Here is a 24,854-nt window from a genome sequence, read left to right on the forward strand (position 1 = left end):
CATGTGTGAGAAAAAGGTTGAGGCCACCTTGTTCCTCAGACCTAACGGTGTGCAACTTTTATCTGTGGGGTTACCTGAAGGAAAGGATTTATAAAAGTGATCCCCAGACGGTGCCCACATTATCTCTAGAATATGTCATGTGGTGTTCCTCAACATGATAAGGTGGCACAGCTTTGTATAACCGCTGGCGGAAACCACTTCATAATGAGTAAGTACGTCATTCTTCCATTATCCTGTGTAAACCACCCAAGGGAAACACGCTTCTGTTTTTTTTGTGGCCCACCTTGTATACCATTGTCATAGCGTATGATACAGATAGTATATGACGGACATAGCATAACAGTATAGTATACCATAGTCATAGCATATCCCAGTCCAGTTATTTCAGCAATACTCTAATATCTCCACCTTCAGATTTCCAGAAGAATTTTGAGGAGGAGCAGGGCGATCTAAAGACTAAAGTGGCCAATCTCAGCAATACGATGGGTAAGCCAATGTCCGTATGATTTTTCCTTTACTCTGATTCAGGTAGACATATCGTATGGTAAATGTCACAGACTTTAATACCATTTGGTTTATGTTAACCTAAACAAGTCCAATATTTTTATAGTTGTCCAAGCGTTTTTCGTGGTTGCTTGCAGTCACCATACGTTTAATGCATATACAGTATGTGGTAAGCTCCCACTAGTGGTGGCTGAAGGTTTTTTTTTTTTTTTTCCATTTACCTCTATCTCTACGCAGGAGATTTGGAGTTCTGTGTAAGCACCGACCACTGTAAAGATATCTGAAGAAATTAATCAGTCCACAGTCTTTGACCTAAAGAGGGTCTGTCTTCAGTTCTACTGAGCACTGAAGACTGCAGGGTGATGGGCAGTAACAGGGCACATGAACATAGTCAGGGACTTGGGTAGTGACAAGAGACAAGCTGGAAGGGTCTTCAGTGCTCGGTAGAACTAAAGACAGACTCTCTATAGCAATGCTCAGTTAAAGTGATGTTTAGAAGACTCTTTGCATGCTGTTTCCTAGTACAAAGAAAATCTTTCACTAATAAATTACATTACTGAAAATGACAATTACATGTTAAGGACCTTCAGAAGTTGCACAAAGCAGTTTTGTTGCAATTTTGGCATGACTTATGCTAAAAACAGCTGTAATAGTGCACAGTCTTTTAAAGGGCATCTGTCAGCAGATTTGTACCTATGACACTGGCTGACCTGCTACATGTACACTTGGCAGCTTAAGGCATTAGTGTTGGTCCCATGTTCATATGTGCCTGCATTGCAGAGAAAAATTAAGTTTTAATGTATGCAAATTAGCCTCTAGGAGCAACGGGGGCGTTACCATTACTCCTAGAGGCTCTGCTCTCTCTGCAACTGCTCCACCTCTGCACTTTGATTGACAGGGCCACATGTGATCATGTTTTCACTGCCTGGCCCTGTCAATCAAAGGGCGCATCAGTTGCAGAGAGAGCAGAGCTTCAAGGAGTAATGGCAATATCCCCATCATTTTTCACAGCAATGCGGGCACATACCGTATGAACATAGGACCAACACAGATATCTTTAGCTGCTAATAGAAAGATGCCCTTTAAGTCACGGGCCATAGATCATTGCACAAAGCAGTTTTGCTGTGGTTGTGATCAAACCACAATTTGTATCAAGTATCTGAGCCGCCCAAACGCCCATATTATAATCTGCCATTGCCTTGAGGGGTGGTATGTTAAGAAGAAGGCAATATACAGTACATAGGATATAATAAATTGCTAATTTATCAAAATAAAATCTGACCTTGATCGGGGTGGTCTACTCAGAAGCGGTTCACTGTACCAGTTCTCTATTCATTGCCATACTCGCTAGCTGTGTGCTCATATTTTGTTTTATGTTGCAGGGAACTTGCAAGACACACTTATGGCCAACAGCAGGCACATTAACAAGACATTGGGTACGTTGTAGACTTTCATTTCTAGTGATGGATCTTGCTACTTGTAGTGTTTTATAGGTTCTCTTTACATTAGTCTTACTGAGCCTCTAGCTATCATCCCTGACAGTGTTGGTACAAGAGAATTTTCTAGACAGTTCCTTCAAAACACTGGGAAAGTTCTATGGCATTCCTCCCAACTGTCTTGGATCTGGCAGGACAGTCCCTTATTGCAGTGGCTGTCCGGCGGTCCCGGTATGGGGGAGGTATGTCCCGCTTTCTGGCTGCTGTCCCTGCGTTCATAGGAAGTATAAACAGCTGCCTGTAATGATGAAGCAAGAGCCAGCCGTCCGCTCTCTGCTTCATCATTCCTCCTCCCTGTGTCACGACCGATATCCCAGCAGCAGTCGTGTCGTACCAGACGGAGGGGAAAGGGGACCCTTATCTATGGATGGGAGATAGAACGGCCACCCCTGACTAACCCTAAGCTGGCACCTGTCTGCCCTGATACCCTAGACGGGGTGTGAACCCGTGCGGCGAGCAGGATGCCTAAACCCTCAGTCACCCTAGCAAGACTAGACTGGGGAAAGGCAGATGGGAGCACTAGTCACCATCACTCATGTCTAGAAGAACAACAGGGGAAGACAGCAACAAACAAAGAATCTATAACAGAGATAGACTTATCCAGTCACGAGCAGAGAAGGTGATCCCAAACACGACAGTCCACGCCAGACAAGAGCTCCACAGCAATACCGTCAAACCATCTCCTTCAAAGGTCAGAAAAGCACTGGAAGTAAGGACTATATCTGGCAATGACTGCAAGTGAAACTGAAACGAATATAGTAGCTGGGAGTGGCAGACAGGACTCACCTGAGAAGGATGCCTACAAACTCCCAGTCAGGACAAAAAGTTTCACAAGACAAAACCCGGATGACATACCCTGAACCACAGATCAAACCCACAAGCTATCGCGAGCAGCAAGTCGCTGCGACCTTCTCCTCCCAGACCTGTCTGGATCAGTCACAACCGTGACAGTACCCCCCTTTCTACGAGGGGCCACCGGACCCTCAAGACCAGGCCTCTCCGGATGGGACCTATGAAAAACCCGAATGAGTCTGTCCGCCTTTATCTCTGATGCTGGCACCCACATTCTCTCTTCGGAACCATAACCTTTCCAGTGCACCAGGTACTGAAGAGAGCGGGGAACATATCGTGAATCAACAATCTTTTCTACCTGAAACTCAAGACTGCCATCAACAACCACCGGTGGAGGCGGTAATGGCAATGGTTCAGGAGGTTCTACATATCTCTTAAGCAGAGACCTGTGGAAGACATTATGGATCCTTAGAGTCTGAGGTAGCTCCAGACGAAAAGCCACCGGGTTAATGATCTTAATTACCCTATAAGGACCAATAAATCTCGGACCTAATTTCCACGAGGGAACCTTCAACTTGATATTTCTGGTAGACAACCACACCAAGTCATTCACCCCAAGGTCCGGACCTTCAGAGCGCTTCTTATCAGCCACACGTTTGTATCTACCACCAATTCTCTTCAAACTTTCTTGCACACTCTGCCACACTGATGAAAGTGAAGACGCAAATCATTCCTCCTCGGGAATCCCAGAGGGCCCCCCCTCACTAAACGTACAAAACTGAGGATGGAAACCATACGCACCAAAAAATGGTGACTTATCGGTGGATTCTTGACGACGATTATTAATGGCAAACTCGGCTAATGGTAAATAAGATGACCACTCCTTCTGATTTTCGGAAACAAAGCATCTCAAATATGTCTCTAGGTTTTGATTGGTACGTTCAGTCTGACCGTTGGACTGTGGCTGGAAAGATGAAGAAAACGACAGATGAACCCCTAAACGAGAACAAAAAGCTTTCCAAAATTTAGAAACAAATTGGGTACCACGATCCGAAACAATATCGGAAGGGACCCCGTGAAGCTTCACGATGTGGTCAATAAAAACCTGAGCCAGTGTGTTAGCATTAGGCAATGCGGTAAGAGCAATAAAGTGCACCATTTTACTGAATCTGTCAACAACTACAAGAATAACAGTCTTCCCCGCTGATACTGGTAGATCCGTAATGAAATCCATTGATAGGTGCGTCCAAGGCCTGTTGGGGATGGCCAGAGGTAAAAGACGCCCTGCCGGACGAGTATGATCTACCTTAGAACGAGCACAGGTAGCACATGCAGACACAAAATTCAACACCTCCTGGCGCCACTTAGGCCACCAGAACCAACGATACACTAATTCAGAGGTTGCCCTACTACCTGGGTGTCCTGCCAGTGTGGAGTTATGGTGTTCTTTTAGTATCTCCAGGCGTAAATTTTCTGGCACAAACAGTTTACCCGAGGGGCAGGAGGCCGGGGCATCCCCCTGAGCTTCCAACACCCTCCCCTCTAAACCTGAGTGTAATGCAGAGACCACCACCCCCTTTTGCAAAATAGGCTCTGGTACATCAACATCACCCCCTCCAGGGCGATAGGTTATTACAAAATTAAACCTAGTAAAAAATAACGACCACCGAGCCTGTCTAGGGGTAAGACGTTTAGCAGACTCCAGATATAATACGTTTTTGTAATCAGTAATCACCGTGACGGGATGAACCGCCCCCTCCAAAAAATGACGCCACTCCTCAAAAGCCAACTTAATAGCCAAAAGTTCCCTGTTGCCAATATCATAGTTCCTTTCTGCAGTAGACAATTTCTTCGAAAAGAAAGCACACAGACGCCATTCACCAGGGGACGGGCCCTGAGATAGTACCGCTCCCACCCCCACCTCTGATGCGTCAACCTCTACAATAAAAGGAAGCGATACATCTGGCTGTACGAGAATAGGGGCTGAGGTGAATCTCTCCTTCAGAGATGTAAAGGCAGTTTTGGCTGCATGTGACCATTTGGAAAAATTGGATCCCTTTCGGGTCATGTCCGTCAGTGGTTTGACCACCAAAGAATAGTTCTTTATAAACTTTCTATAAAAATTGGCAAACCCCAGGAAGCGTTGCAATGCCTTCAGGTTCTCAGGCAGATCCCAGTCCATAATCGCCCGGACTTTCTCTGGATCCATGCGGAAACCTGAATCTGACAACACATACCCCAGAAATGGCAGTTTTTTTACGGCGAACACACATTTCTCTAATTTAGCAAAGAATTTGTTGGCCCTTAATATCTGCAACACTTGTCTCACATGGATCTTATGTGTATCCAGATCTGGAGAATAGACCAGGATGTCATCAAGATATATCACAACAAATCTCCCGATAAGGTGACTAAAAATATAGTTGACAAAATGTTGGAACACCGCAGGCGCATTAGTAAGACCAAAAGGCATAACCAGATTTTTATAATGCCCTTCTGGAGTATTAAAAGCAGTCTTCCACTCATCCCCCTCTTTGATGCGAACCAGGTTATAGGCTCCTCTGAGATCCATCTTGGAGAACCATTTAGCACCAGCAACCTGATTAAAGAGGTCGGGAATGAGAGGAAGAGGATAGGGATCTCGGATAGTTATCCGGTTTAACTCCCGGAAATCCAGGCAAGGACGCAGGCCCCCATCTTTCTTTTTAACGAAAAAGAACCCTGCAGCCACGGGTGAAGAAGAGGGTCTGATGTGTCCCTTAGCCAAACTCTCCGAGATATAATCTTGCATAGCCTTCCTCTCCGGGCCGGAAAGATTATATAACCGGGTTTTAGGTAGTTTTGCCCCAGGTAATAGGTTAATTGGGCAATCATATGGACGATGAGGTGGTAACCCCTGACAACCCTTCTCAGAGAACACATCCATAAAATCTGACAGAAAGGCAAGTAGAGATGTTACAGAGAGTGTAGAGCACCTACTACTCAAGCAGTTGTCCTTACAATGTTCACTCCACTCCACAATCTCCCCGGCCTGCCAATCCACCACTGGATTGTGAGTCACCAGCCAGGGAAGCCCCAATACCATAGGAGCCGGAAGACCGTCCAGGACATAACAAGAGATATGCTCTTTATGGAGGTCCCCTACCTGCAGATGGATGTTATGGATGATCTGAGTTAACTCTCTCTGAGTAAGAGGGGAGGAGTCGATGGCAAAAACAGGAATAGTTCTGCGTACCGGTTCTGGAGTAAAACCCAGAGCCTGAGCAAACCGTGAATCCACCAAGTTGACCCCCGCCCCACTGTCCAAAAAGACGGAACAGATCTCAGTCTTATTGCCAGCCTCAACGGTAGCGGACAACAAAAACTGAGACATGCGTATGGAGGAAACGAATACGCCCAGACTGTTATCCTCCGCACAATCTGGGGACTATAGTTTTCCGGCGGCTCCTTTGTTTGTTCTCTTGGGTTCTGAGGGACATACCTTTCGACTGGATCATAACAAACCGATCCCTGCCCTATAGAGGCCTCTGTAGAATTTAATAGTCTCTCCTTGAGTCGTCTGTCGATTCTTATAGACAGAGACATAGCAGCCTCAAGAGACCCAGGGACCTCGTATACCGCCAGCGCGTCTTTTAATTTTTCAGACAACCCCTGGCAGAACTGACTCCTAAGGGCAGAGTCGTTCCATAATATATCAGTAGTCCACCTACGGAATTCGGAACAATATAGTTCAGCAGACCGGTTCTCTTGCCGAAGTCCACTTAGCTTAGACTCAGCCAGTGAGACCCTGTCCGGGTCATCATATACGAGACCCAGGGCTTCAAAAAACTCCTCCACTGATCGTAAGGCCGGAGAGTCTGATGGTAGGGAGAAAGCCCAAGCCTGCGGATCTCCTTGCAGGAGAGAAATTACAATGCCCACCCGTTGTTCCTCGCCGCCAGAGGATCTAGGGCGTAACCTGAAGAACAATTTACAAGCTTCTCTGAAGGTTACAAATTGGTCACTCCCTCCTGAGAACCTATCAGGTAAAACCACTTTTGGCTCAGGAGTACCTTGGTTTCCCGTAGCAACGGTGGAACCCAAGGATTGCTGCTGCTGCTGCTGCAGCACTGTTGCTTTTAATCCTGCCACTTCAAGGGATAACCCCTGTAATTCTTTTGCCAAAACCGTAACCGGATCCATAGTGGAACAGAAAAAATACAAAGCAAAACAGCAAGCAAAAAAAATAAATAAAGAAATATCACTTTTTTTTTTTTTTTAAAGGCCAGATATACTGTCACGACCGCTATCCCAGCAGCAGTCGTGTCGTACCAGACGGAGGGGAAGGGGGACCCTTATCTATGGATGGGAGATAGAACGGCCACCCCTGACTAACCCTAAGCTGGCACCTGTCTGCCCTGATACCCTAGACGGGGTGTGAACCCGTGCGGCGAGCAGGATGCCTAAACCCTCAGTCACCCTAGCAAGACTAGACTGGGAAAAGGCAGATGGGAGCACTAGTCACCATCACTCATGTCTAGAAGAACAACAGGGGAAGACAGCAACAAACAAGCAATCTATAACAGAGATAGACTTATCCAGTCACGAGCAGAGAAGGTGATCCCAAACACGACAGTCCACGCCAGACAAGAGCTCCACAGCAATACCGTCAAACGATCTCCTTCAAAGGTCAGAATAGCACTGGAAGTAAGGACTATATCTGGCAATGACTGCAAGTGAAACTGAAACTAATATAGTAGCTGGGAGTGGCAGACAGGACTCACCTGAGAAGGATGCCTACAAACTCCCAGTCAGGACAAAAAGGTTCACAAGGCAAAACCCGGATGACATACCCTGAACCACAGAGCAAACTCACAAGCTATCGCGAGTAGCTGCGACCTTCTCCTCCCAGACCTGTCTGGATCAGTCACAGTCGTGACACCCTGCCGGCGCTCCACACTGCAGGTCTGGGTAAGGGGTGGGGCTGGGGGCGTGGCAGGGGTGGGGCCGGCCACAAGCTCTGTGTGTCCTGCTGCTTCTCGGGAAGGAGGTGAGTATGTGGAGTCTGTTTTATTTTCTACTGCCTGTGAAGGGGGCATTTTACTGGCCATATTACTGTCAGGGGACACTTTACTGGGCATATTGCTATCAGGGGGCACTTTACTGGGCATATTACTATCAGGGGGCACTTTACTGGCATATTACTGTCAGGGGGCACTTTACTGGGCATATTACTATCAGGGGCACTTCACTGGGCAAATTACTGTCAGGGGACACATAACTGGGCATACTATTATAAGGGGCACATATCTGGGCATGACTACTGTGACGGGGCACCTATCTGTGCATAACTAGTGAGAGGGGACACATATCTGGCCCTAACTACTGTGAGAGGGCAAAAATCAGGGCATAACTGCTGTGAGGGAGCACATATCTGGGCATAACTACTGAGAGGGGGCACATATCTGGGTATAGCTACTGTGAGGGGGTACCTATCTGGCCATAACCAATGAGTGGGGGCAAATATCTGAGCATTGCTACTGTCAGGGGGCACATATATGAGCATACCTACTGTGAGGGTCACATATCTGGCCATAACTACTGTGAAGGGAGCACAATGCTGGCATAACTACTGTGTGGTGGCATAAAGGGGGAATAATTACTATGTGGGGGCATTTAGGGGACTGGTTAGGATTAGGTGTTTAGTTATGTGGAAAAAATTTGCCGCACATAGTGTCCCCTACCTTTGTTTCAAAGGTTGGAAGGCATGCTATGGGCGATAACATGGAACATATAATGTGGCCTTCCCCTTGTCTTTAAATATCTACTTACTGTTTCAAAAAAGCGGGAATATGATGAAAAGCTGAAAATTTAGACAGCATAAAATGAGACCGGCAGATGTGACTGTGTGATAGATTTGGAGCCTCTTGGTACATCTTGCAAGTTAAGGATTTTTTCTCTTTTTTACACCAGATCAATGCTGGCTTACTTTTCCATAAAAAGTATTTTATTGTGAAAAATTTGTAAAATAAAGAGAAACCATACATATTGAAAATCATCCTATTCATATGAACCCAGAAGATAAAATTTATACTGCAGGCATTTCTTAAAAATAAACAAATATTTCATTTGTTAAATTCCTGATTACTGGGAATGACAAAACATGGAGAGAAGGGGAGAAGAGGTTAGAGGGAATATGTAATCAGAAAGCAATTAAAAAAAAAAAATTCTATGTCACTATATAAAAAAAATCCTAAAATCCTTCAGTTTTCACACTAGCCAGTAGGCCTAAAATACGTGGGCCTCAGAGATCTGATGATGATATAGCATTAAGGTACATAGAGCACTGCTTTCTAAGAGTATACAGTCCTTCATGAGACACCTAGGAGATTTGCTAGCTCTTTTGAATGTCCAAGAGGAGGTCTATTCTTTTTTTAGGAGCCTCATCCACATACAGGACAATGAGCACTGTAGTGGAGGGCTATCTGTACACACAAGCTCATTCAAAGAAACCCACGGCTGTTTTGCTGGTTGATTTTCCTATTGGAAGGTCTAGAAAGTGGCTAACCCACATGACTTGGTGAAGAAGTAGGTCACAGAGGATCTGTGGTCAACCACAAAAAACTAAACAAAAAAACCGGACACCATATGTTCAGAAACCTGCCATTGTTGCAGTCATCTAGTAGAAGATTATGAGAAGCTTGAGGGAATTGGCGAGAAAAAATTATCTCAGAAGGCGCAGGTCAGCAGAACAGCATGTCGCTCGTAGCAAGACATTTGCACCCATTGTAATACATCATGAAGAGTGGTTCCATCTAACCGGGGGTGTTATTGTCACAGAACAATAGGTACTGGCGCACAGAAAATTCACACAGGCTGCACCAACAGCCACTTCATGATCCAAAAATTGTTTTTTGATGCACGGCTATGGGTACATGGATTGTGTGCCCAATAGTCTCTGATGGAAATGTGAACATAGCCGTCATCAAGCAGTATACTTTCTTTCAGCAAGACAAGGCATTTGCCATATGTCACATGTGTGAGAAAAAGGTTGAGGCCACCTTGTTCCTCAGACCTAACGGTGTGCAACTTTTATCTGTGGGGTTACCTGAAGGAAAGGATTTATAAAAGTGATCCCCAGACAGTGCCCACATTATCTCTAGAATATGTCATGTGGTGTTCCTCAACATGATAAGGTGGCACAGCTTTGTATAACCGCTGGCGGAAACCACTTCATAATGAGTAAGTACGTCATTCTTCCATTATCCTGTGTAAACCACCCAAGGGAAACACGCTTCTGTTTTTTTTGTGGCCCACCTTGTATACCATTGTCATAGCGTATGATACAGATAGTATATGACGGACATAGCATAACAGTATAGTATACCATAGTCATAGCATATCCCAGTCCAGTTATTTCAGCAATACTCTAATATCTCCACCTTCAGATTTCCAGAAGAATTCTGAGGAGGAGCAGGGCGATCTAAAGACTAAAGTGGCCAATCTCAGCAATACGATGGGTAAGCCAATGTCCGTATGATTTTTCCTTTACTCTGATTCAGGTAGACATATCATATGGTAAATGTCACAGACTTTAATACCATTTGGTTTATGTTAACCTAAACAAGTCCAATATCTTTATAGTTGTCCAAGCGTTTTTCGTGGTTGCTTGCAGTCACCATACGTTTAATGCATATACAGTATATGGTAAGCTCCCACTAGTGGTGGCTGAAGGTTTTTTTTTTTTTTTTTCCATTTACCTGTATCTCTACGCAGGAGATTTGGAGTTCTGTGTAAGCACCGACCACTGTAAAGATATCTGAAGAAATTAATCAGTCCACAGTCTTTGACCTAAAGAGGGTCTGTCTTCAGTTCTACTGAGCACTGAAGACTGCAGGGTGATGGGCAGTAACAGGGCACATGAACATAGTCAGGGACTTGGGTAGTGACAAGAGACAAGCTGGAAGGGTCTTCAGTGCTCGGTAGAACTAAAGACAGACTCTCTATAGCAATGCTCAGTTAAAGTGATGTTTAGAAGACTCTTTGCATGCTGTTTCCTAGTACAAAGAAAATCTTTCACTAATAAAATACATTACTGAAAATGACAATTACATGTTAAGGACCTTCAGAAGTTGCACAAAGCAGTTTTGTTGCAATTTTGGCATGACATGCTAAAAACAGCTGTAATAGTGCACAGTCTTTTAAAGGGCATCTGTCAGCAAATTTGTACCTATGACACTGGCTGACCTGCTACATGTGCACTTGGCAGCTGAAGGCATTAGTGTTGGTCCCATGTTCATATGTGCCCGCATTGCAGAGAAAAATAAAGTTTTAATGTATGCAAATTAGCCTGTAGGAGCAACGGGGGCGTAACCATTACTCCTAGAGGCTCTGCTCTCTCTGCAACTGCTCCACCTCTGCACTTTGATTGACAGGGCCACATGTGATCACGTTTTCACTGCCTGGCCCTGTCAATCAAAGGGCGCATCAGTTGCAGAGAAGGCAGAGCTTCAAGGAGTAATGGCAATATCCCCATCATTTTTCACAGCAATGCGGGCACATACCATATGAACATAGGACCAACACAGATATCTTTAGCTGCTAATAGAAAGATGCCCTTTAAGTCACGGGCCAGAGATCATTGCACAAAGCAGTTTTGCTGTGGTTGTGATCAAACCACAATTTGTATCAAGTATCTGAGCCGCCCAAACGCCCATATTATAATCTGCCATTGCCTTGAGGGGTGGTATGTTAAGAAGAAGGCAATATACAGTACATAGGATATAATAAATTGCAAATTTATCAAAATAAAATCTGACCTTGATCGGGGTGGTCTACTCAGAAGCGGTTCACTGTACCAGTTCTCTATTCATTGCCATACTCGCTAGCTGTGTGCTCATATTTTGTTTTATGTTGCAGGGAACTTGCAAGACACACTTATGGCCAACAGCAAGCACATTAACAAGACATTGGGTACGTTGTAGACTTTCATTCCTAGTGATGGATCTTGCTACTTGTAGTGTTTTATAGGTTCTCTTTACATTAGTCTTACTGAGCCTCTAGCTATCATCCCTGACAGTGTTGGTACAAGAGAATTTTCTAGACAGTTCCTTCAAAACACTGGGAAAGTTCTATGGCATTCCTCCCAACTGTCTTGGATCTGGCAGGACAGTCCCTTATTGCAGTGGCTGTCCGGCGGTCCCGGTATGGGGGAGGTATGTCCCGCTTTCTGGCTGCTGTCCCTGCGTTCATAGGAAGTATAAACAGCTGCCTGTAATGATGAAGCAAGAGCCGGCCGTCCGCTCTCTGCTTCATCATTCCTCCTCCCTGTGTCACGACCGATATCCCAGCAGCAGTCGTGTCGTACCAGACGGAGGGGAAAGGGGACCCTTATCTATGGATGGGAGATAGAACGGCCACCCCTGACTAACCCTAAGCTGGCACCTGTCTGCCCTGATACCCTAGACGGGATGTGAACCCGTGCGGCGAGCAGGATGCCTAAACCCTCAGTCATTCTAGCAAGACTAGACTGGGGAAAGGCAGATGGGAGCACTAGTCACCATCACTCATGTCTAGAAGAACAACAGGGGAAGACAGCAACAAACAAACAATCTATAACAGAGATAGACTTATCCAGTCACGAGCAGAGAAGGTGATCCCAAACACGACAGTCCACACCAGACAAGAGCTCCACAGCAATACCATCAAACGATCTCCTTCAAAGGTCAGAAAAGCACTGGAAGTAAGGACTATATCTGGCAATGACTGCAAGTGAAACTGAAACTAATATAGTAGCTGGGAGTGGCAGACAGGACTCACCTGAGAAGGATGCCTACAAACTCCCAGTCAGGACAAAAAGGTTCACAAGACAAAACCCGGATGACATACCCTGAACCACAGAGCAAACTCACAAGCTATCGCGAGCAGCAAGTCGCTGCGACCTTCTCCTCCCAGACCTGTCTGGATCAGTCACAACCGTGACAGTACCCCCCTTTCTACGAAGGGCCACCGGACCCTCAAGACCAGGCCTCTCCGGATGGGACCTATGAAAACCTGAATGAGTCTGTCCGCCTTTATCTATGATGCTGGCACCCACATTCTCTCTTCGGAACCATAACATTTCCAGTGCACCAGGTACTGAAGAGAGCGGGGAACATATCGTGAATCAACAATCTTTTCTACCTGAAACTCAAGACTGCCATCAACAACCACCGGTGGAGGCGGTAATGGCAATGGTTCAGGAGGTTCTACATATCTCTTAAGCAGAGACCTGTGGAAGACATTATGGATCCTTAGAGTCTGAGGTAGCTCCAGACGAAAAGCCACCGGGTTAATGATCTTAATTACCCTATAAGGACCAATAAATCTCGGACCTAATTTCCACGAGGGAACCTTCAACTTGATATTTCTGGTAGACAACCACACCAAGTCATTCACCCCAAGGTCCGGACCTTCAGAGCGCTTCTTATCAGCCACACGTTTGTATCTACCACCAATTCTCTTCAAACTTTCTTGCACACTCTGCCACACTGATGAAAGTGAAGACGCAAATCGTTCCTCCTCGGGAATCCCAGAGGGACCCCCTCACTAAACGTACAAAACTGAGGATGGAAACCATACGCACCAAAAAATGGTGACTTATCGGTGGATTCTTGACGACGATTATTAATGGCAAACTCGGCTAATGGTAAATAAGATGACCACTCCTCCTGATTTTCGGAAACAAAGCATCTCAAATATGTCTCTAGGTTTTGATTGGTACGTTCAGTCTGACCGTTGGACTGTGGCTGGAAAGATGAAGAAAACGACAGATGAACCCCTAAACGAGAACAAAAAGCTTTCCAAAATTTAGAAACAAATTGGGTACCACGATCCGAAACAATATCGGAAGGGACCCCGTGAAGCTTCACGATGTGGTCAATAAAAACCTGAGCCAGTGTGTTAGCATTAGGCAATGCGGTAAGAGCAATAAAGTGCACCATTTTACTGAATCTGTCAACAACTACAAGAATAACAGTCTTCCCCGCTGATACTGGTAGATCCGTAATGAAATCGATTGATAGGTGCGTCCAAGGCCTGTTGGGGATGGCCAGAGGTAAAAGACGCCCTGCCGGACGAGTATGATCTACCTTAGAACGAGCACAGGTAGCACATGCAGACACAAAATTCAACACCTCCTGGCGCCACTTAGGCCACCAGAACCAACGAGACACTAATTCAGAGGTTGCCCTACTACCTGGGTGTCCTGCCAGTGTGGAGTTATGGTGTTCTTTTAGTATCTCCAGGCGTAAATTTTCTGGCACAAACAGTTTACCCGAGGGGCAGGAGGCCGGGGCGTCCCCCTGAGCTTCCAACACCCTCCCCTCTAAACCTGAGTGTAATGCAGAGACCACCACCCCCTTTTGCAAAATAGGCTCTGGTACATCAACATCACCCCCTCCAGGGCGATAGGTTATTACAAAATTAAACCTAGTAAAAAATAACGACCACCGAGCCTGTCTAGGGGTAAGACGTTTAGCAGACTCCAGATATAATACGTTTTTGTAATCAGTAATCACTGTGACGGGATGAACCGCCCCCTCCAAAAAATGACGCCCCTCCTCAAAAGCCAACTTAATAGCCAAAAGTTCCCTGTTGCCAATATCATAGTTCCTTTCTGCAGTAGACAATTTCTTCGAAAAGAAAGCACACAGACGCCATTCACCAGGGGACGGGCCCTGAGATAGTACCGCTCCCACCCCCACCTCTGATGCGTCAACCTCTACAATAAAAGGAAGCGATACATCTGGCTGTACGAGAATAGGGGCTGAGGTGAATCTCTCCTTCAGAGATGTAAAGGCAGTTTTGGCTGCATGTGACCATTTGGAAAAATTGGATCCCTTTCGGGTCATGTCCGTCAGTGGTTTGACCACCAAAGAATAGTTCTTTATAAACTTTCTATAAAAATTGGCAAACCTCAGGAAGCGTTGCAATGCCTTCAGGTTCTCAGGCAGATCCCAGTCCATAATCGCCCGGACTTTCTCTGGATCCATGCGGAAACCTGAATCTGACAACACATACCCCAGAAATGGCAGTTTTTTTACGGCGAACACACATTTCTCTAATTTAGCAAAGAATTGGTTGGCCCTTAATATCTGCAGCACTTGTCTCACATGGATCTTATGTGTATCCAGATCTGGAGAATAGACCAGTAGACATCAAGATATATCACAACAAATCTCCCGATAAGGTGACTAAAAATATAGTTGACAAAATGTTGGAACACCGCAGGCGCATTAGTAAGACCAAAAGGCATAACCAGATTTTCATAATGCCCTTCTGGAGTATTAAAAGCAGTCTTCCACTCATCCTCCTCTTTGATGCGAACCAGGTTATAGGCTCCTCTGAGATCCATCTTGGAGAACCATTTAGCACCAGCAACCTGATTAAAGAGGTCGGGAATGAGAGGAAGAGGATAGGGATCTCGGATAGTTATCCGGTTTAACTCCCGGAAATCCAGGCAAGGACGCAGGCCCCCATCTTTCTTTTTAACGAAAAAGAACCCTGCAGCCACGGGTGAAGAAGAGGGTCTGATGTGTCCCTTAGCCAAACTCTCCGAGATATAATCTTGCATAGCCTTCCTCTCCGGGCCGGAAAGATTATATAACCGGGTTTTAGGTAGTTTTGCCCCAGGTAATAGGTTAATTGGGCAATCATATGGACGATGAGGTGGTAACCCCTGACAACACATCCATAAAATCTGACAGAAAGGCAAGTAGAGATGTTACAGAGAGTGTAGAGCACCTACTACTCAAGCAGTTGTCCTTACAATGTTCACTCCACTCCACAATCTCCCCGGCCTGCCAATCCACCACTGGATTGTGAGTCACCAGCCAGGGAAGCCCCAATACCATAGGAGCCGGAAGACCGTCCAGGACATAACAAGAGATATGCTCTTTATGGAGGTCCCCTACCTGCAGATGGATGTTATGGATGATCTGAGTTAACTCTCTCTGAGTAAGAGGGGAGGAGTCGATGGCAAAAACAGGAATAGTTCTGCGTACCGGTTCTGGAGTAAAACCCAGAGCCTGAGCAAACCGTGAATCCACCAAGTTGACCCCCGCCCCACTGTCCAAAAAGACGGAACAGATCTCAGTCTTATTGCCAGCCTCAACGGTAGCGGACAACAAAAACTGAGACATGCGTATGGAGGAAACGAATACGCCCAGACTGTTATCCTCCGCACAATCTGGGGACTCTAGTTTTCCGGCGGCTCTTGGGTTCTGAGGGACATACCTTTACAAAATGACCCCTCCCCCCACAACGATAACAAACCTCTGACCTACGGCGGACCTTCGGAGGATTCACCCGTCTAGTGGCGCCCCCCATTTGCATTGGTTCGACTGGATCATAACAAACCGATCCCTGCCCTATAGAGGCCTCTGTAGAATTTAATAGTCTCTCCTTGAGTCGTCTGTCGATTCTTATAGACAGAGACATAGCAGCCTCAAGAGACCCAGGGACCTCGTATACCGCCAGCGCGTCTTTTAATTTTTCAGATAACCCCTGGCAGAACTGACTCCTAAGGGCCGAGTCGTTCCATAATGTATCAGTAGCCCACCTACGGAATTCGAAACAATATAGTTCAGCAGACCGGTTCTCTTGCCGAAGTCCACGTAGCTTAGACTCAGCCAGTGAGACCCTGTCCGGGTCATCATATACGAGACCCAGGGCTTCAAAAAACTCCTCCACTGATCGTAAGGCCGGAGAGTCTGATGGTAGGGAGAAAGCCCAAGCCTGCGGATCTCCTTGCAGGAGAGAAATTACAATGCCCACCCGTTGTTCCTCGCCGCCAGAGGATCTAGGGCGTAACCTGAAGAACAATTTACAAGCTTCTCTGAAGGTTACAAATTGGTCTCTCCCTCCTGAGAACCTATCAGGTAAAACCACTTTTGGCTCAGGAGTACCTTGGTTTCCCGTAGCAACGGTGGAACCCAAGGATTGCTGCTGCTGCTGCAGCACTGTTGCTTTTAATCCTGCCACTTCAAGGGATAACCCCTGTAATTCTTTCGCCAAAACCGTAACTGGATCCATAGTGGAACAGAAAAAATACAAAGCAAAACAGCAAGCAAAAAAAAAATAAAGAAATATCACTTTTTTTTTTTTTTTTTTTTTTTAAAGGCCAGATATACTGTCACGACCGCTATCCCAGCAGCAGTCGTGTCGTACCAGACGGAGGGGAAGGGGGACCCTTATCTATGGATGGGAGATAGAACGGCCACCCCTGACTAACCCTAAGCTGGCACCTGTCTGCCCTGATACCCTAGACGGGGTGTGAACCCGTGCGGTGAGCAGGATGCCTAAACCCTCAGTCACCCTAGCAAGACTAGACTGGGGAAAGGCAGATGGGAGCACTAGTCACCATCACTCATGTCTAGAAGAACAACAGGGGAAGACAGCAACAAACAAACAATCTATAACAGAGATAGACTTATCCAGTCACGAGCAGAGAAGGTGATCCCAAACACGACAGTCCACGCCAGACAAGAGCTCCACAGCAATACCGTCAAACCATCTCCTTCAAAGGTCAGAATAGCACTGGAAGTAAGGACTATATCTGGCAATGACTGCAAGTGAAACTGAAACTAATATAGTAGCTGGGAGTGGCAGACAGGACTCACCAGAGAAGGATGCCTACAAACTCCCAGTCAGGACAAAAAGGTTCACAAGGCAAAACCCGGATGAAATACCCTGAACCACAGAGCAAACTCACAAGCTATCGCGAGTAGCTGCGACCTTCTCCTCCCAGACCTGTCTGGATCAGTCACAGTCGTGACACCCTGCCGGCGCTCCGCACTGCAGGTCTGGGTAAGGGGTGGGGCTGGGGGTGTGGCAGGGGTGGGGCCGGCCACAAGCTCCGTGGGTCCTGCTGCTTCTCGGGAAGGAGGTGAGTATGTGGAGTCTGTTTTATTTTATTTTCTACTGCCTGTGAAGGGGGCATTTTACTGGCCATATTACTGTCAGGGGACACTTTACTGGGCATATTGCTATCAGGGGGCACTTTACTGGGCATATTACTGTCAGGGGGCACTTTACTGGGCATATTACTATCAGGGGCACTTCACTGGGCAAATTACTGTCAGGGGACACATAACTGGGCATACTATTATAAGGGGCACATATCTGGGCATGACTACTGTGACAGGGCACCTATCTGTGCATAACTAGTGAGAGAAACACAAAAATGGATGGTAGGACAGCACCACTTACTTGAATAGTTCAAGGGGCTTTGCGGCGGTGCTCGTGACGGCAGGTCTCGGCCTCAGAGACCCCAAATTTACCAGTGAAGATGAGGAAAGTCACAGCACTCCAAAAGCTTGTTCAGTGTTCTTTAATTCACCAAAGGTTCAGCAGCAACGTTTCGACAACAGTCTTTATCAAGCTACATACATGTTTACAAGTGACTCATGTTATATAAGGGTACTAATTCATACCAATTACACAGTGGGTGTGCTTCAACAATAATCCCGCCCCCTCTCAGATAAAAACAATCTCAGTATTAATTCATCCTATCAAATAGAGTGCATGTTAATTATAAGGCTTACCAGGCGTTTATATGAGGTCTATTACTCTGTTCTGTGTCCATGGTGTGCGGCGTCTTCCGCATACAACTGCGGCTGCGCGAGTGTTCAAACGGGATTCTCATGTTTCACATCGTCAGCTGAATAGTCACATGATCAGTGACGTTACCATCAGTCACCTGACTGGTGACGTGTATAAGCGTCTGATCGCTGTCATGGTGACCACAGGTCCTACAGAAAAGATGAATCCTTTCATGTAGAACTTTTCTTTTAATATCATTTCTAGTACGCATAACTAGCTAGAAAGACGCCGATCACCAAGGACACAACATCAGAGAAGTGACATCGTTTAATGTCAATATAGGTCTGTTTGACAGCAACACAGTACTCAATCCCAGCAGGTTATTTGAGAAAACTCATTTATATCTATACTATGGTTCAATACCAAACCGGGCATATGTAAAGCGGAGATGTATAGCGCCACACATAAATATGGCCATATAAAGGGGGGAAAAGAGGAGAAAAAGAAAGATCTTCCAAATGGGCTGGGGGCTGTTCAAAGGATGCGGTCCTCCTGACACTCATTTATAAGGAAATGTGTTCAGAAGTGGCAGGAATGGCATATAGGGTGAGGTCCCGTGCTTTGCACGGTACAGAGTACTCAAACCCATACCTCCCATAGGCTAATACCATGGGGTGAAGTGGTATGATATACCCCAAACATGTTAAAGAATACTATTGGGCAAGGGATACTAGGGCCACAACCATCGCCCCCCTCTGTCAAAAGAGAGACCACCGATGTGTGCCCTTGCTCGGTCTGGGTCCCACCGTCAGGAGGAAGCCCCCTACCGCGCTTACCCCCATTATCTCCTGTATAGAAATTTATTTTTATGATATTACCAATAAGTAACACCCTATGCCACCAAACCTCAAGATAGCCCGCCCACATCAATCAGCTCCCAAGCCAAATATTTTAGGACTTATCAAACCACCCATCATGTATGTGGTATACATCCGCCACGTATATCCAGTCGATGGAATCAAACCTTGTGCACAATTCGTGTGATGGTATAATAAGCCTGCTAGGCGACTCCCAGGTCACTGCTTCCAAAACACCTTGGTCCATCTCTCGATCATATCACGCCTGGATGCCTTATCTATTAGTGATAAACAAAAAAAGAGGTGAGATAAAAAAGGATAAAATTTACAAATAATCTCGATATAATATCGGGTACTATTACTTAATACATATAAAAAAAAAACTTCTTTTCACATCCCATATGATGACTCAGAAGAGGGAACCCACCTTGAACTCCCGATTGAGTCCCTTAGGCTCAATGGTGTCCAGTTCAAAGATCCATCTGAGTTCCAGCCGTTTTAATAGTCGTTCCCGATCACCACCTCTCCGTGGTGCGGGGACGCCATCAATGATCCTGGACCTCAATTGTGCAACGCTGTGTTTATGTCTGTAAAAATGTTCCGGGAATGGAAGTTCACTTTCCAAATTTCCAGAAGTATTCTCCATCTTAGAAAACAGTTTCTGGATGGAGTACCTATGCTGGTTAATCCTCAATTTGCAGGCCTGTGTGGTCTCACCCACATAGATGAGACCACACGGGCACTGCAATGTATAGATCACAAATTCAGAGGAACATGTGTAGAAACCCCTTATGTCATACTTCTTTCCAGTGTATGGATGGAAAAAGGTCTGTCCCTTCAGTACATTGTTGCAATTGCAACAGTTGAGGCAGGGGTAGCATCCTTTTCTGGAGACGCGTGATTTTTCAGGCCTCTGCAGAAAAGAATGCACCAACTGATCACCCAGATTTCTGGACCTCCTGTATGACATAAGTGGTGGTGTCTGAAACTCCACAATGTCTGGAAAGGATCGTGTCAGAATTTGCCAATTTCGTCTGAGCGAACCAGCTATTTGTTTGCTCAGAACCGAATGTGTAGACACAAAAGGTAATCTCTTATTATCGGTTTTCGTTTTTGTCTTGGTCAACAAATGAGTCCGTGTATGTTGCCTGACCTTGTCAAGATGCCTCTGGACCAACTTTTCGGGATATTGTCTGGCTATGAACTTAGAGCTCATTGCCTGCAACCCTTCATCCACTTTTTTATCATCTGAAATGATACGCCTTACTCTAAGGAGTTGGCTGTATGGGAGAGAGCTCAACATATTTTTTGGATGGGCGCTATCATAACGTAACATGTTGTTTCGGTCCGTTAACTTGACAAAAATGTCTGTTTGGAGACCCCTCTCAGTCACATAGACTAGTGTGTCTAGAAATTGTATAGAGTGTGGCGAGTCCACTCTAGTAAACTTCAGTTGCGTATGGACACTATTGATGTAGTCATGAAACTCCCCTAACTCCATGTCCGTCCCTGACCATATGAGGAAGATGTCGTCTATATACCTCATCCACCCGGACACATATTGGAACAGGGTGGATGGGTATATAAACGACTCCTCCACATATGTCATATAGATGTTAGCATATGTCGGGGCCATATTAGACCCCATGGCGGTCCCACGATTTTGGATGTAGAACCTATCATCAAAACTGAAATAGTTACACGTCAGCAGGATCTCCAACAGTGAACTAACAAATTCACATAATTCCGCGGGATAGTCAGTGTGTCGCAAGGCCCACTGTACAGCCTCCAAACCCTTCTCATGTTCAATGCAAGTATATAGACTGGTGACGTCAAAAGACACCAGTCTATCACCTGCACCGAATGTTAGCTGTTGGACCCTGCTGAGGAATTCAGTCGTGTCCCTCACATATGACTTCGCTCCTGTAGCCGAAGTCCTCAACAATTTGTCAATGAACACAGCTGCAGGGGCAAAGACTGAACCTATTCCCGCCACTATGGATAGTGTAAGTCTTTGTGTATCTTTGGTAAGATATAGAGGGTTGGCGTAACAGGATGTTTCTCTATCAAATAACTGTGGAGTTTTACATCAATGATGTTATTGGCATAAGCATTATCTACCAGTATTTAAATTTTTTTCATCACTCCGAATTTCGGATCCTCATTGACCTGTCTATACACTTCTGTGTCTTGCAGTTGTTTCTCTATTTCAATAGTATAATTAGTTGTATTCATTACTACAATTGCCCCTCCCTTGTCGGCTGCTTTGATCGTAAGCTCTTTGCGCCGACTAAGGGAGGTCAACGCAGTTTTTTCTTCCTTGGTCAGGTTAGATCTGGAGACATACTCATTTTGTTGTCTCAGTCTATTGACATCTGACCGGACCAAGGATATAAAAGTATCTATTGCTTTATGGTATATCGGGGGTTGAAAATCACTCTTAATATGTAGCCCCAGCTCAGTCAAAGTTAAAATACTGTGTTCAATATCGTCAGAGGCCTCAGGAGGTAATCCATCCCTAGGTCTCTGAGTCTGACCATTGAAAAAAACTCTCAACTTTATCCGCCTAAAGAAATGTAACAAATCAATCTCATTTTGAAACCAGTCAACCATAGATGTAGGGCAAAAAGACAGTCCCTTATTTAATACTCTCAGTTCCACATCTGTGAGATCATAAGAGGAGATATTTACCACCAATTGAGTCCCATTTATTGTGTCGACTTCTGTGCACCTCTCCTCCCCTGCTGTGATGCAGGAGTTTTGGTTCCCACTGGTGGTTTGGCTGACCGCGTTGAGCGAACATTCCTGGATATTCCTTCTGTATTGGCGATGTTTACATCCTCCCCTCCTTCTCCTCCTGTGTCTCTTGGTAGTCCCAATCCTAAAAAATCAGTCCCATTGCCACATTCAGTAGATGAGTCCGTATCCGTGAGATCTGTGCGTCGTCCCCTTGGCTCTGGAATCTGCGGTTCTTCTGTGACCTAAATTTGTTGACCTCAGGCTGTGTTCTTTTATAGATATTCCCCTTGGCATAATCCTCCTCATCTCTAGACCACTTTTGTCTTTTGGTTTCCTCTATATTTAAACGGTACTTATGCAAACCCCCTTTAATTTGTTCAAGGAATTTATCATAATCCTGAGCGTTGGAAATAGATTTAAGTCGCTCCTCGTGTTCCTGGACCCTTGTATTGATTTTTATTGTATCCTTCTGTAGATACTCCATGTTTAGTAACATAATGTCCATAGAAAACCGATTTCCATGAATTTATTAAGAAATTCTTGATTGTCAGGGAACAGGATTGGCCTGAGGTGTGTCCTCAGCCCCCGAGGTATGCGACTTACCCTATAGTATTCTCTTAGGGTTAGGAGATGTAATTCCGTATTGATAAGTTGTTTTCTTTCATTCACCAACCTGCGCTTGATGGAATCAGCAGTCGGTTTGTTCAGGAAGGCTCCCTCCCCCTCGTCGCCACTTAGGATGTGAGTAATTTGTTCACTTGAATAAACAGAGCTGTGTGGTGTGGCCATTGTGCTAATGCCGCTCAAATCCATGAAAAAATATATATGCAGAAAAAACTATTTTCAATCCATGGACAGTGTGCAAGTCCTCAGGCCCATGCGAAAAACAAAAATGGATGGTAGGACAGCACCACTTACTTGAATAGTTCAAGGGGCTTTGCGGCGGTGCTCATGACGGCAGGTCTCGGCCTCAGAGACCCCAAATTTACCAGTGAAGATGAGGAAAGTCACAGCACTCCAAAAGCTTGTTCAGTGTTCTTTAATTCACCAAAGGTTCAGTAGCAACGTTTCGACAACAGTCTTTATCAAGCTACATACATGTTTACAAGTGACTCATGTTATATAAGGGTACTAATTCATACCAATTACACAGTGGGTGTGCTTCAACAATAATCCCGCCCCCTCTCAGATAAAAACAATCTCAGTATTAATTCATCCTATCAAATAGAGTGCATGTTAATAATAAGGCTTACCAAGCGTTCATATGAGGTCTATGTCATGGTCTTACCTTCTTGCTGTTCTCCTTCGTTTGACATGTGCTGGCGGCCATCTTGGTTTCTGGGTTTCTTGTAGCCTCCCACCCTGCGGCTTCTCCTTCCCACTGGGAGGAGCTGGATGCCTAGCTCATATATATAGGAGGTCTGTGGCTTCAGTTCCTTGCTTGGTCCTCCTGTGTTCACATGCCTCTAAGACTGCTGCTGCTTCTGGTTCCTGATCCTGGCTTCGTCTGACTACCCTGCTGGTTCCTGATCCAGGCTTCGTCTGACTACCCTGCTGGTTCCTGATCCAGGCTTCGTCTGACTACCCTGCTGGTTCCTGATCCAGGCTTCGTCTGACTACCCTTCTGGTTCCTGACCTCTGGCCTCGCAAGACCCTGCTTCGGTTTAGCCATCCGTTTGGACTTTTGCCTTACAGCTTGATTTCCAATAAAGCCTTATTATTTCCACTTATCTCTTGTTGTACGTCTGGTTCATGGTTCCATGACATTAGGACCAAGCCATGAATTCTGACGGTACAGGGCCATCCTCGCTACCTACGCTGGTTGCCAGACTTGATCAGCAGGATCACCTGTTGGGTCGGTTCGCTGTGGCGTTGCAAACCCTGCTTGAACGCACGGCTCATTTAGCTTCCGTTGCCGATGGGTCGGTTGTCGCTCCTGGGCCCGCTCCTACTGCCGCTCCGGTTGTTGCGCCAGAGTCTACCCTGACACCTGTTGCTGCGCCTGCGGTGTTTCGGGGTATGACCGGTTCTGCCCCCCTTCCACAGCGCTTTGGGGGAGAGCCAACTCAGTGCCGAGGTTTCCTTAACCAGGTGGGCATTTATTTCGAGTTGCTGCCACATGCCTTTCCTACTGAGAGATCAAAGGTGGGCTTCTTGATCTCGCTGCTCTCAGACAAGGCCTTGGCCTGGGCCAGCCCTTTATGGGAGAACAACAATCCGGTGGTTGCCGAGTTTTCCGGTTTTGTTGCTTCTCTTCGGAAGGTATTCGATGTGCCGGCTCGTGCTGCCTCTGCTGCGAAGCTCCTTATGTCCATCAGACAGGGTTCACGATCCGTAGCTGAATACGCCATTGAGTTTCGTACCCTGGCAGCAGAGGTGGGCTGGAATAATGAGGCTCTGGTCGCTGCTTTCTCTCATGGTCTCTCGGATGCCTTGAAGGATGAGGTTGCAGCTAAGGACCTACCAGTGGAGCTCGAGTCTCTTATTTCTTTCCTGATTTTGATTGACACCAGACTCAGGGAGAGACCTTCCTTTAAGGAGAGCCTGCGGAGGTCTTCTAACAGATTGGCGCCTACGTTTGCTGTCCCACCCGTGCCTCCCTCTCCTCCCACGCCTCCTGGGGATGACTTGTCTGGGGGTGAACCCATGCAGCTGGGGTTTGCTCGCCTGTCCGAGGGGGAGAGGGTACTCCGGAGACGCGAGGGCCGATGCATGTACTGTGGTCTCGGTGGGCATTTTCGGTTGGCATGCCCGAACCGTCCGGGAAACGCTCGCACCTGAGATCCTGTCGGGGGCAGATCTTGGGCGGAGTCTCCTCGTCCCCGGTTTCCCGTGTTGACAAACCACTGATTACTGTTGTCCTCTCCTGGGTCGGGGGCTCGGTGACGACCCAGGCGTTGGTGGA

The 24,854-nt window shown here is 46.1% G+C and overlaps 1 protein-coding gene across 1 annotated transcript in view; it reads left to right on the plus strand.

Annotated features, from left to right (window-relative positions):
* The window catches only part of LOC122927339 (low affinity immunoglobulin epsilon Fc receptor-like), a 94,707-nt gene that overhangs the window by 40,036 nt on the left and 29,817 nt on the right, over positions 1–24,854 (plus strand). The window contains exons 10-13 of the mRNA XM_044279089.1: positions 415–486; positions 1,887–1,940; positions 10,220–10,291; positions 11,691–11,744. Of these exons, the coding sequence (XP_044135024.1) occupies positions 415–486; positions 1,887–1,940; positions 10,220–10,291; positions 11,691–11,744 (252 nt within the window). The remainder of the gene's footprint in view (positions 1–414; positions 487–1,886; positions 1,941–10,219; positions 10,292–11,690; positions 11,745–24,854) is intronic.

This window comes from Bufo gargarizans, chromosome 2, assembly GCF_014858855.1.
Source record: "Bufo gargarizans isolate SCDJY-AF-19 chromosome 2, ASM1485885v1, whole genome shotgun sequence".
NCBI classification, from domain to species: Eukaryota; Metazoa; Chordata; class Amphibia; order Anura; family Bufonidae; genus Bufo; species Bufo gargarizans.